Below are 14,620 nucleotides of genomic sequence, written 5' to 3' on the forward strand. Positions count from 1 at the left end.
AATAATGAAAATAGGAGGGGAAATCCGCTTTATAGAATTTATTTACTTTAGTATGATCATTTTCGGTACTCCCAACTGTGAACTGTGTATTTGAACGCATTTCACGTGCAGAGAGTCTACCAAACGCAGTATTTTCATTCGACAACTAAGAGAAGTTAACATTTTCTTTCTTCATTTAAAATACTTTTTTCCCCAATGTAGTATGTTGTTTCGAACCAATTAGAGTGATAATTTGTATTCATGAAGTGAACCAATATGAGGAAATCAGCTCTTCACTCTAACTTTGGTTTTCGGAAAATCGACAACATCAACCTCCGTAATGCGTTCACACTTACACTGTATCCATTCCACTTCTCCATCTTAAATCATCTAAATGTTTAATGTAATCATTAAAATAAGGGTTATTGGCTCTATTTAAATGCTCCTGGGGATAAGGTAAGGTAGCTCTGTTGTAGAGTTCTCACTTTTGGTGTGAAGGGTCCATGATTCTATCCCAGGACACGTGAGTCCATGTGAGTCTCAGGTCATCTGAATCAGTCCTGCCCAAGGTTTTTCTTGGGTTCTCTCGTTTTCTCTGACATTCATATTTCACCAATTCATCATTTTTATTATCCATTCGTCACTTTGACTAAACTGCGTGACAAACATATTGGCATTTGAAGGCGGCGCTCCAAGTTCCCTTTAAATGCTGCTAGCAAATGAGAGGCCAGCGGTATTGCCACGTTTATTTTGCACACATCCACATCTATCCTCTGTCACCTGATGGCGCTGTAGTTTGTCTGCTTACCCATAGCTACACCCCTTTACCAGTTGGCAACGTCACGCCAGAGCTTTATTCGTTTAGCTGAAATGCCAAGATGTTTGTCACAGGTCTTAATTATGCGTCTCCTTTAGCCTAAAGAGCATAAAAATGGAACGTTAAACTTGAAATTTCAATGTGTTTCAACTAGATAATTAAATTGTTTGATATGAATATATTAAATTACCTTCCAGTAGAAGTTACTTTTAGGTAATTAAAATTAAATTTAACAAATGGGTTGCTAGAATAGTTTCATGAAACGAGTGCTGAAGAAAGAAAGAAAAAAGAACAGCTATAAGGTATAAAATGGTCAAGAAAGAATTCAACTACTACTTTTTTGTGTAAAAACTACAAATGTAATTTTTATTTTCAAATATGTGATGGACTTGATATTTTGAGTTTATCACAGGATATTATTTGTGAGATATGCTTTAGAATGGTAAAAACCAGATGGTATTAAACAGATGTAGCATTAATCAACTTCTTGCTTCCTGAACTGTGAGATAGAATCCATTATGATGGTCCTTGGCACAATGAGTCAATCTGGTAACGTCAGATGATCTGAAATTAATAAAGTCAATAATTAGAATTAAAAAAAAAGTATATTGTTATATGTAGCAATATATTCTAATTGAATAAAATTGCTTTTTTTAAAGATTTTACAACTAGGAGAAATGCTTACACATTTATCCTTAGAGCAGTCATTTCCAGGTGGCCTTTCTATGATGTAGGAGCACGCTTTTATGATGGGAGAAACGACAGAGAAAAACTAATAGTGCAAAGGAAGTAAGGGGAGGTAGCAAAATGGAAGAACCAAGTGTTGCCAGTGCATAACTATTCATGGATTTACGAATGGTGTATCTACAGAACCATTATGTTCTGTTTGAACATCACCACTTCCTGTATCAGCGTCAGATGTCTTATTTGCTACTTTCTATCTCCATGCAGTTTATTGCGAAGGAAAGCAGTAAACTGTGACGTCATACAACAACCAATTGAGAACGACTGTCTTAGAGCTTTAGAGAGAAATTTTGGAGACTTTTCTGACACAGTGTACTCTATTAAATACGTTCAAGATAGACTAGAAGCACAATAAGAGCCAAACTGAAATTTAGGGAGACGAGTTAAGGCAAGATGGAATTTACCTGACGAGACGAAACAATATAGTTCCAATAGAGACAGTAATGCTTTCCGAGTCGAGATATCACTTTTACGACTTATTTTCAAAACGAGACGCTTCATCTTTTGTCTAATAAGAACCTTATTGGAACCTTACTAATTCCTTTGAATAGACTCAAATTATCTGGTAATATTAAAGCAACTGTTTCAAACTGGATATTGTGGCCCTGCGTACGTAGTCGCTAATGCTCCTGCCTTCGGTGCGAACGGTTTTGGGTTCAATTCCCGGTAGGGACACTCGGTCAAAAAGGTATAAAAGCATTTTCAGGTCTGTCATTCTGAGTAAGGTTTTCCTGGGTTTTCCCCATTCACACCAGGAAAATGCTAGGAAAGTGCGTAACATAATAGTCCCAGCCCACTTCTTTCATTCTCCATCCTTTCTTCCTCTCCAATTCGCCGGGCAGTGTGATCACCGAGGGACGTCATCCGTCGTACGTGACGGATTAACATGGCCTTAGATCCCGAAAGCGCAGAAATCTAATTTCTGATCCTAATCCTAATCAAACTAGATATTGTGTAACTTCACTATATACTTCTCGGTAGATACAACAAAAAGAGCATCTTTACATTATTATCGAAGCAGTATTGGGAAGGAAAGAACTTCGATATAGCCGAGTTGATCTTTTTAGATACTCCACTCATAGACTCATTTACTTGTACACTTCTTAACATTTATCACAGATACGAGGGTCACGGTGGTTCAATGGTAGAGCGCTCATCACTGGTGCAAAGGTTCCCTGATTCGATCCCAGTCCATGTGAGTTTGTGGTTCTTTTGGAGTCTCCTTCTTTTTCTCGCACATTATCATACCCATCAATTCTTCCATGTACAGCTCTTATTCATTTTCATTAATCAAATCAGTCTCTTTTAGCTTAAAGGTTTATAATCATGGGACGTTAATCTAGAAATTACATTTCATTTCATTCTAATTTCTTGCCACAGATATCCTAGACGAACAACGCAGTTTTAGCAGTGATATACAAGCTCAAAATATTTTATAGAATTCTCGTGGAGATGGCGTTAGTATAAACTACTCACAACGGCTACTAATTGAGTCTTTAAACTGAAAAAAAAAGTAACTTATTTTTATAAATTTAATTATTCCTATATTTTAAAGAAGTATTCTTAAAGCCTCATATTATCAGGTTAATATATTTGGGATGTATTCTCACGCGATTTGTACAATTCTGTCAAATACCTAACATTTATATGAATCACTTTCCAAGTGACATATTGTGCATCTGAATTGTCTATCTTCTTTCAAAACTCTTCCCAGCCTCTTGATTCTTACTGATGCTCCATGTACCTGGTTCGAAAATTAAATAAAAATAAACTCTTTTTCAGTTTATCGTCCCACGTTTATTCCCTTTAGGCTAAGGGAGACGGATGATTAAAGAAAGTGAATAATGATGGAATAGTTTGGTGGAATGAAAAAGTGGGAGGAAACGGGAGTACCCCGAGAAAACCCACGGAAACAGTGTTGTCCACCACAAACTTAGTTGGTCTAGGATCGAACCAGGGACCCCAATGTTCGAGTGGAATAGCGTACTGTGACATCGAAAGTAGGTCGATTGGAAATAACCTATTGTTATTAAAGAACATTGAGTACAAGGAATTTCTTCCTAAATTTAAAATTAAAGGAACAGTATATGATTTAATTAGCATTATATTTAGAATGTCATTCATAAATTTTAAAATTTAAATTTCTTGTGTTTACTTATTTTCTATATAATCTATTAAGTAACCCGCGTTTTACTTTTAATTTTTCAAGTCTTAATTATATAAACAATAACATTTTGTTATTAGGCTTTTCTTCTTCCGGCAATATGTACATATTTCGGATGCAAAACTATAAGTAAAAGAAAATGCTTAAATTCATTGCATAAGAACCTAAAATACTGCTTATAGCAAATTTTAGCGATAATAAATTTTCTGAGAATTTATATTATTTTCTTTATTTATGTTTTCATTGGGCATTTTAGAATATGTATACTCTTGTCTTTATTAGGCAATCAGTAGTATAGCGTAAAATAAATAATTCTATATCACTATTCTTTGTTACATAAACAACCTATATTAAACTTCTTTAAAGCAAAAATAAGTACAAATCCGAGCAACAGTTTAAAATGTGTTTACAGTAGAATCTAGCGGAAGTTTGTTTCTAAATAAAAATAAAAATTATTACTTTGTAATATTCACGAAATTTCTAAAAATCCAGAGGAAAAAGACAGAAAAAAATATTCTACACTTCAAAATTAAGAATATGGACCCTACATGGAATGTTACATCGTCCTTGAAAATCTAGAGAAATTCAAAAAAAGACTTATTTTGGAATCAACAATAAATAAATTGAATCAACTACTGAATATGAATTAGTGTATGATAGAGAGTCTATATAGTCTGTAAGGCTATGTAAAGTGCAAAGAGTAGAGAGGGCTGTAGAAATACGCTGCTGCCAGGTATGAATGTTCATTGTTAGTGGTTCTATGTAAATATGCAAGTTACTGCTGGGTGAAGTGAACAGTTATTAGGCTTTAGAGAAATACTTTTAGAAAAATAGAGTTTATGTTAATGAACAAGAGGTATCGTAAAATACCAGAAAATGCAGTTTGAGGTAAATAGTAAAACTTCAGATGCGGGAACACAGCAAATTTTAGAAAAGTAGAAATAGCTAGTAATCAGTAGTTCAGAATTTTGCGATAGAGACGTTATGTAAAAATATCCCGAAGACAGCTATGGAATATTGAATAACTCACTTGGGTTTTAATATGGAAAATATCTTGTGCAGTCTGAGACAAAGAAAAATATATATTTTATATACAGTCTGTGTGGAAAATATGTTCCTTTATTTCGTCGATGACTGTACCGTATTCCTTTTTCTTTAACGCCTCATACGTCTCTCAAACTTAGATGTATAGTAGTGAAATTAATTTAACGAAAGCTTGATTGACTTTTTAGTTTAGCGCCCCTTTCAGCAGCGAGGCTATATGAGAGCTGATTAACGTGGAGTCCGAACCACATGAGCTCCCGCCGGGAATCGAACCCGGGTCTCCCACGCCAAAGGCGCGTAAGCTAACCGCTTAGCCACGAGGGAGCTCTTAACGAAAGCTTGAAAAACAGTCAATGACTAAATGATGTTTGTGCTGATGATTTTCAGAAGTCAAACTGTTTGTAACTCGTTGCATGTTATTGTTATGTAGCTGACAGCTCTGTTTGTGGTGCAGCAAGAGTACAAGCGAAACCCCACACACACAAAAAAAAATATCTAATAAATGAAGCTAATAGAACAATTAAATCTCGGAATTCAAATAAATAAACTCAATAGAGCAAATTAAATCTCCCGAACTTTAGTAAGTGAACCCAAAAGAACAAATTAAATCTTGCGAACTTTAGTATATAAAGTCAATGGAACAATTTAAATCTCATGAACTCTAGTTTGTATCTATTTTATCAGGAATCATCAAATCGTTGCAACGTGAATTTCGAAATATCTTAACCTCTTAATTCGAGCCAATTTAATAGCTATTTCCACTTTAACGAGCAACAAAAACCAAAATATGCATTCTTACTAACTTACCTTTGAAATAGAATGAACGATGAATAAGATGAAATGGATTAGAAATTAGGCTTAGCCATAATAGGCATGTCCAAGACCGTAGCCAAGACCATAGCCGAGACCATGGTAACCCAATCCATAACCAAGAGCTGGAGCGGCAAGAGCTGGTGCAGCGATGGCAGGAGCTGCAATGGCGTGAGCTGCCAAGGGAGCTGCGATGGCTGGGGCAGCAATTGGAGCAGCTACAGCGTGGGCAGCCAATGGAGCGGCAATGGCTGGAGCAGCGATGGCAGGAGCAGCGAGACCCAAACCGTAGCCTCCATACCCGTAGCCAAGGCCATAGCCGAGACCTAAGGCTCCTCTCTTGTTCTTAGTTTCCTGAGCAGCACAGAGGGCCAAGGACAACACAACAAAAGCCTGGAAATGAAAGAAACCAAAATATCAAATTAAAGGAAATTATGTATATAAAGTGCAAATATGCTATTAATTACATATATTCTCTATTGAGAGTCGAACTATCCCCGGCCCAGTAAGTTTGTGGTGCACAACATCGTGTCCGTGAGTTTTCGCAGGTACTCCCGTTTTCTCCCACATTCTCATTATACCAATTTTTTCACCATCATTCACTTGCCTTAATCAGTCGTCTCTCTTAGCCTAAAGGGCATAATCGTAGGACGTTAAACTGAATTTTTTTTTGAACTCACGTTGAAATGCACCAATGCGATCCGAAGCCGAATTCCCAAAGAGTAACCCGGCTATTATCGGCGGTAATACTAGCCTACGCTCACATCATCTTATTCTCAGATAAATACTTCAATCATAAGCAGCATTCTTTTACTAAGAGTGTGTAACACACATATTACTAGCTTTCCGTTTCCTGCTATATAATTAAAAAGAGAAAAGAAGTAATAAACTTCACGTACGAGACACAAAATTCAGACAGTGAGTAAAGCTAATAATTATGTAAACTTTAAAACTTTAAAGAATTTCTGGTTGCATAACCATCTAGGCGAAAATATTATTTAGATGTTCTTAATCCCTATTATAAATGCAACGCGCCCCCAGTCTGTCAAGTTAATTCCTAACAGTACATAGTCAGGCTAAATAGATGTCACTGGCTATGTTTTCTCCTATCTGACGTCAATAGATGCCGCTAGTGTGCAGGCAAAATGTAAAAATGAAATGTTTTTTTTTTTTTGAGTTTAACGTTCTACGATTATGGCATTTACGATAAGGGAGACGGATGATGAAAACAAGTGAATGATGAGGGAAGAATTCGTAGAATGAGAATGTGGGAGGAAACGGGAGCAGTGGCGTAACTAGGGGCAAACAGGGCTTTTGCCCCGGGCGCTGGATTGCAAGGGCGCAAAATTCGGCAAGTATTTGGGGAAGAGTTTTGGTTTGGTTGGTCAGGGCACCGCTAAGGCGAGTTCATGCCTCGGGCGGTTACTAGCGTATTTACGTCGCTGAACGGAAGAGCAAACCCACGGGCACGATGTGGTCCACCACAAACTTACTTGACCGGGGATCGAATGAGGGACCTCATGCATTAGAGGTAACTACTCTATCACTGAGCCACCGTACCCTAACCAGATAAATCAGACAAGACGAAGACGTAGGATGGAGACAGCTAGTTATCTTAATGATAATTTAATTGGATGTAAGGCTGTTGTGTTCTACTCAGAACATAAATAATTTAAATCTGAATTTAATGATCAGTTTATATTGCGTAACATTAATTTCAGCTATTTATTTGAATCTAATGACATTTCCTAAAAGAGAAATCTTAATTTGTCAATTTCCATGTTTCATTCAGAGATAACTGTGTATCTTAAGGAAACAGATAACATCAGTAATCTTGTTTTCTGTTTATTTTTTTGTTTTGACACTGCCCTGTATTGTTCTGTTCTAACCGGAAGATATAACGCGAACGGGCATCGATTTTATACCCTGCAGTCAAGTGAAAGTGAAATCTTTTTCTTGTTTTCTTGTTTCCATTGTGTTTATTATAGGTGGTCTTATAACTTCAGGTGATTGGTCATAAGTAGCCGTAATCTACTGTGGTCTGTGGTCTACTTTAGATAAAACACAAATTAGGGCAGACCCAAAGGCTACAGTTCTGTAAGTCATCTTAAAAAGACGGGACGAAGGAAGAGATTTGTACTTCACTTAACCAGGAAAGAAAGAAACGAGAAAAAAAAAGTTATAGTGAAAGAGTTGAATGGGCGTGTCGTCAACTGGTTTTATGATGCCGCGTCCACTACCCTCATTTGGATATAATAATTCATAGAATTTACAGAAGACCATGTCCTTGTGTTTACATGTAGTGTATCTTTTTTTTTTTTTTTATCTTTAAGAATTTAGCAACCAGCAATCAGAGTGTGTTTGAAGCTTATCTGGAATTGCTGCAATGGAAACTTTCACACTTTGGATTGTAAATGGAGAGAAAAATCGAGGATATTTTTAGAAGGACAATTCGTTGATTTCGGCTGTAATATGCTTTTCTGGCGCTCCTGTCATACTGTATAGTGCAAACTGTTTACTGCAAACTGTATAGTGCTACAGATTTTCTCTACTGCGTTGGAAGGACTAGTGTCAGGCATAGGTCGCATCCACAAGGAGGAGTTTACCGGGTCTGCAGACCGGTAACCAGCCCAAAAATGTAGGGGGGGGGGGCGGTAGAAGTTAGGAGGAAGCCGACCCAATCATATTATAGTTCATCACCATATTATAGTTCATTTTCAAGGCTACCGTGAAAATTTTAGGGAGGCCAGCAAACATTTATGGAGCCCGGCCCCTCCAAAACCCCTCGTGGATACGGACCTGCGGGTCTGGACCCCCCACAAAAACTTCCTAACTCAATACATTTGTACACTTTCTCAATAAAACTGTACTTATTTAACAAGGAAATGATTCATATAGCTTGAAAATTTGATCTTCACTTCAACTCTCTCTTATATATACTGTACTCTTCTCTTATATATAAAAAAATCTGGTTCAATTATTTTTTTTCTGAAAATATAGTTGAAAGTATTTTACAATTACTTATCGTCTTTTCGGGTGCAGAATAATATCCGTTCAATTTTACGCAGATGTAGCTTGTGGTATTTGACCCCCTCCAAAAAAACTTTTATCCCTCCCCCCCAAAAAATCGGTTGCGCGCTTGGAGTCAGGTCAGCTGAGATCTTGTATATTTACCCCTTATCCTTATACATATATTCCATTCAGATTTCTTTTTCTTTTTTTTTTATGCTGCTACATACTTTATTTTTTCCTCTATATATTTATTTAAGGCCAAAAGAAAACTTAAGATCGTACACAAGGATGGACTCTGTAGTGTTCGTATACAACTTGCCGACGGAGGGCAGGAGGGCATACATGGTTGATCCTGACTAATCAACAAATCTCTATATAGACTGGTATAGAAGATATTGTGCGTAATACCCGTTAAAAATCGCCTCTTCGGATTTTCTAGACTTAAACTGTTAGCTTTCTTCTCTCTCTCTCTCAGTGCATCGATGTAATTAATTCCCACAAAGCATAACTGTCTAACAAAGAATATTTACTGTATATAGTTTACCTTAACATTCTAAATAAAATTTCATTGTATTACAACTTAGCTACTTATTTTTAACTTTTCACAGACTTTTTAAATGAAAGACATATTTCAAATACACAAAGGTTCCATACATAAATACACCCAGGACTGAAAAATATTACACTTAAATGTAGTTATTATCACTGACTTCCTTTCCTTTCCCTATTGCCATTGATTCCAGTATGAAATCATTCCAGGCTTTTACAATCTAATATTGTCCAGTAAAATTACAATCACTTTTTGCTAACTGCTCTGTCGCTAAATAATTGTTAAATTACAATCGAGGTATAGTTTTAAAATGAAACGAAATCTTAAGTATGCTGCAGTTCAATAACAAATTGTCTCCTGAGCCGTGTTATTGTAGGTGCTTTGGTAAATACTTTTTCCCGACTATATCACTGTATTCATATAAAACTTTCTTTAGCTTGTAAACTTAATTGGATTACCTGGTTTTCTTAGATGGGTAAAATTGAAATTTTCTTATATTAAGGAACTGTTCATTAGATGACAGAACAAACTGTGCAATACATTTTCTTAAAATTTGTACATTTAAGAGAGAATTATTAAAAGATTTTTTTTCAAACAGCAACAAAAAAAATTAATTCTGAAGAGACATAAGGTGAAACTCTTGCAAAAGAGCATCACCGAAAGAAAACATGAGTTCTCTCCAGTCTTCTTCAAGAGAATCATTGCCTCCTTAAGGATATTATAGTGAAATTTTAAGTTTCGAGTTGATTCCTGATAACTTGTTTTTATAAAACATGGATTTTGAATCGTTTTCTCTTATCTTTCCACATATTTCTTAATAAAGCAATAAGATTCAAAATGTTGTAATGGCAAAATTAACATTCACATTTAACGTCCAAATTATTATTAGCCTAAGTACTAAGAGTTTTAATTTTCTATTTGTCAAGGTTTATTCTTTCCAATTTTAAGCTAATATATAATAGAATTTGATTAGAATTATCTCCAACTATGGTTTTGCAAAGAAAAGTCATAACATGCTGTATACAAACTAAAGAAAATGGTACGAAAATGCAAGTGCTGGGCACATATAAATATACAGCCTCCAGGCCCGTAGCCCGCCCCAAAATATAGAGGGGGGTAGAAGTTAGGGGAGGCCCGATCCAACCATATATAGTTCATCACCATATTATAGTTCATTTGCAAGCCTACCGTGAAAATTTTAGGGGGCCAGTAAAAATTTAGCAGTTCCCGGCCCCCCTAAACCTCCCGTCGATACGGGCCTGCTTTCCCCCACCAGTAGTAATCAAAGGGCGGGGAATCATTTAGGGGAAGCAGAAGCAACTGCCTGCCTGAGATTTATATATAATCAATAGCATAGTTATATACTAATCAAAAACGTGAAATACTTGTCGACTTATATTTGTCGAAAATCTTGTCTACACCTCCCCCCAAAACACACACACACACACACACACACACACACACACACACACACACACATATATATATATATATATATATATATATATATATATATATATATATATATATATATATATATATATATATATATATATATATATATATATATATATATATCCGTACCACTAATTTCAGGAGAATAATTTATTTAGGTTAGGCTTCGATGCTCTCCTTCCTTGAGTATCAAACAAATTCCTTGATATAGGCTAATGATATCAGTGTGATGAAAACAAAGAAAGGAAAAAATTAAAGATACTAAAGTAATTCATTTATCTAATATAGTTAGTGAAGCCACTTAGCCAGTAGAAAAAAACTAGGATGGGTTGTTACGATCTGCAGGCAATAGGATTATACTATTTTGATACATGTTCTTGCAAGTAAGCATCTTTTCCTACCTATTCATCAGAGTAAAAAACTTTGACACAGATGATGTACATTGTATTTTATAATCGCTATACTGATGTCATTTTCCTTTATCATATTGAAATCTTTAGCCTATATCAAATCCATGTAACCTGGGTTCCTGTCACCGCGGTATGGCGCGTTCTTAGGTTGCGAATCGAGAAGAAGGCTTCTAGATATAGAGGTTAGCTGCGAACATGTGGAATAAGCAGTCGCGGAGAGACGATAAGAGGTGGTCCTCCAGCTTAGGGGTTGGCGTGAGGTTAACAACGTCATCCTGTAAAAACGGTACTTCTTCAGAAACATTCATAAAAAACCCGAACCAGAACTGATACCTTGGCACGACCTGAGCAAAGTCAAACGTACGTGAGATTAGAAACGGGAAAAATAAGAAATTTTATAGGGCAGTTGCATTAAAACTCGTAATGAGTATGTTCCAAAAATTTATGATGAAGTTGGTAGGAATAGGGTAAATCCTGTAAAACAACAACAAAAACTATATTTCTTCAGAAACATTCATAGAAAACCCAGACCAGGACTGATACCTTGGCACGACCTGAGCAAAGTCAAACGTACGTGAAATTAGGAAAGAGAAAGATAAGAAATTTTTTAGGGCAGTCGCATTAAAACTCGTAACGAGTATGTTCCAAAGATTTAAGGTGAAGTTGATAGGAGTAGGGGAAATTAGATGGGAAGGAAAGGAAGCACTGCAAACTGGAAATTTTATGTTCTTTTACGGAGAAGAAAATAAAAACCACCAACTAGAAACGAAGTGCTTCGTTCACAAACCTCGGGTTCAAGACCATATGCACTAAAAGTACACAAGCTGGCCTTAAGAACAGTGAGGAGGAGTATTTCTTTGGTTTAATAACAGTTTTCTTTACTAATGACCATCAACTACCTTCTTTAGTTGGCATTGTGAAACGTTTACGAGAGAAGAGAGAATACGATTGTATCAGTAGGTCCATCAGGAGGTTTCAGTCTCTCCTTGAGAAGATACTATGAAAAAATTACTTTTCATATCAACATATGTATACAATAATTTCATAACGATATGGACTTGGAAGCTGGAACCGCATCCCTTCTTTGATGAAATTGTAGGTGCGCACCGGTAACTGAAGCCTATTTAGTTTCTGATTACCGTTTCCAAAAGAAAGTAGTTGATATTTGTATCACCCTAAAGTGACATCACATATGTTGTCCATTCCGGTTTTAACGTATCAAAACATTTTGAGAACTTAACTTTATTTATGCAAAATGTATCATAATGTTCTACTGAGGAATTCATTAACCACTGTGATCTTATCCGTAATATCTTAACTAAAGATTATTTTGCTGTTACATATGATTACTTCAAAGATTTTACTAGAGCTCCTCCGTGGCTAAGCGGTTAGCGTACGCGCCTTTGGCGTGTTAGACACGGGTTCTATTCCTGGCGGGAGCCCATTTGATTCGGATTCCACGTTAATCATAAGTCCACGTCTCGTATACTTTCGCTGCTGAAAAGGACGCTAAAATCAACCGAAGTCAAAGTTTTTACTTAAGTTTATTTGAATCATTGATCTATAACTTTTTACCTATCAAGTATTTAAGTTGTAGTTATTGGAATAATGTCAAGCATAAATAAAATAAAATAATAAAAAAAAAAACTGAGTAAGTTTTCTTCTTCTAAAAGTTTCCTATATCGTTATATGTTGATCTTGCCCTGTCGTTTTAATCTGTCAAAAGTTACCTATTGCTGTCAAAGGTTGCTTTAAATAGCTAGAAACTAAGTTAACATATTTGTTTAAAGTTTCACCTTTCATGTCAGTACAGAGGCACACACTAGAATACACACACACGCACACAAACACACAAGTTTAACATAAGTTCTGGAACAGATATAAACTCATATATCCCACCCAGAATCGAACACGAATCTACTGCAGAACAACAATATGCCCAGGTATTTATTATTATTATTATTATTATTATTATTATTATTATTATTATTATTATTATTATTATTATTATTATTATTATTATTATTATTATTATTATTATTATTTAAATAGCCATTCCATGTTTGTTCACGAATTACAAAAAACAAATTTAGATATTATTTGGGATTATCAGTCTGGGAACGTATTTACCATATTGCTCGAAATTTTATTTGGCGTTTGGATCGTATGCTCATTAAATGAAAATTTTATTAATTAGTATCAAGAAATTGGCGGAACAGGATAGTACGAGCGTTTTTACTTCATGTAGTGGTGGTGGAGTGCAAATAATAAGTTTCCTCCAGGATGATTTACACAGAAAAAAAATCCGAGGAGAGAAAAAAGAGAGAGAAAAAAGGATTGCAGTTTGCTGACATATATTAGTTCGATTATATTCAGCGACCTGAAATTACTATGAAAAGCTCATTTAGAATCCTGAAATTACTATCAAAAGCTCATTTAGAATCTTGAAATTACTTTGACAAGCTCATTAAGAATCTTGAAATTACTATGAAAAGCTCATTTAGAATCCTGAAATTACTATGAAAAGCTCATTTAGAATCCTGAAATTACTTTGACAAGCTCATTAAGAATCTTGAAATTACTATGTAAAGCTTATTTAGAATCTTAAAATTACTATGAAAGGCTAATTTAGAATCCTGAAATTACTATGAAAAGCTCATTTAGAATCCTGAAATTACTATGACAGGTTCATTTAGAATCTTGAAATTAGTATGAAAAGCTCATTTAGAAATTTATCCGTGCCTGAACACTTTTTGCTAGTGGCATGATCGTTACTTCTGTTTGTGGAGCCCCGATGCAAGTGACAATCGGGTCCCTGCGTTAAGAAAGACCTTGAATAGTGAATTGGTTCGATTGGGCTGAAACCAAGCAAGAGAGACCGTTCTATTGTTCAACAACTGAAGAAGTCTTACAACACGTTTATACCTTTCAAAATACAGAATTTACACTATGATGTTGCTTTAGATTGGTTTGATTTGCGATCACAGAAATCGAAGCTGGTATTTCCAAGGTCAAAACACTTTGTAAGATGCCATCTATACAAACTGTTGATTTGCAGAAAATTTTCGTTTCAGAATCTTTTATTCTCCCACAGTGATCTCTACACGCACGAAATATTGTACAAAAATATCGCCCCATCCCTTCTCTTATTTAACCATACTCCTTCTTCTCTTGTGTATGTTCAATCTTCTGCACGTGAATCACGCATATATAGAACTAGTTAATCAGTCACTCACCAAAACCTTCATGATGAATGTATGCGTTCTACGGAGGTGTTTGCTACTGCAGAGAAACTGGATTATTCCTGAGAAATGAATCGTTAACACTGATCTGCAATTGACAACTTACGCACATTTATATATCTACCGCATACGAGAGTGTCTATACGAGTATGCTTCCCTGTTATACAAGGGAAGGGGAGGAAAGGGGGGTCACTTTCGCTTTTTAAGCGTTGACCACACCTATCAGATATTCTAAAATAGGCGAGGGAGAAGGGGCGGGAACAGAGAGAAATTTACACGAGTCGTACGTATCTCCAAAACCCTTCACACTACCAATTCTGTGATCTGCCAAACCGTGGACTATTTCCATCTGTATGTCTGTGTGTGTGTTTGTTATTTCCTTGTGGCAATGCC

The 14,620-nt window shown here is 35.7% G+C and overlaps 1 protein-coding gene across 1 annotated transcript; it reads right to left on the bottom strand.

The window, feature by feature from the left end:
• Window positions 1–1,132: 1,132 nt before the first annotated feature.
• Window positions 1,133–14,377, bottom strand: LOC145694999 (uncharacterized). The gene is made up of 3 exons (XM_081771825.1): window positions 14,222–14,377; window positions 5,556–5,951; window positions 1,133–1,360 (listed from the first exon to the last, which is right to left on the bottom strand). The coding sequence occupies exons 1-2, from the start codon at window positions 14,231–14,233 to the stop codon at window positions 5,607–5,609; spliced, it is 357 nt and encodes a 118-aa protein (XP_081627951.1). The 5' UTR covers window positions 14,234–14,377; the 3' UTR covers window positions 1,133–1,360; window positions 5,556–5,606.
• Window positions 14,378–14,620: the final 243 nt, after the last annotated feature.

Source organism: Thermobia domestica, chromosome 9, assembly GCF_964235325.1.
Source record: "Thermobia domestica chromosome 9, izTheDome1.hap1.1, whole genome shotgun sequence".
In the NCBI taxonomy this organism is placed as follows: Eukaryota; Metazoa; Arthropoda; class Insecta; order Zygentoma; family Lepismatidae; genus Thermobia; species Thermobia domestica.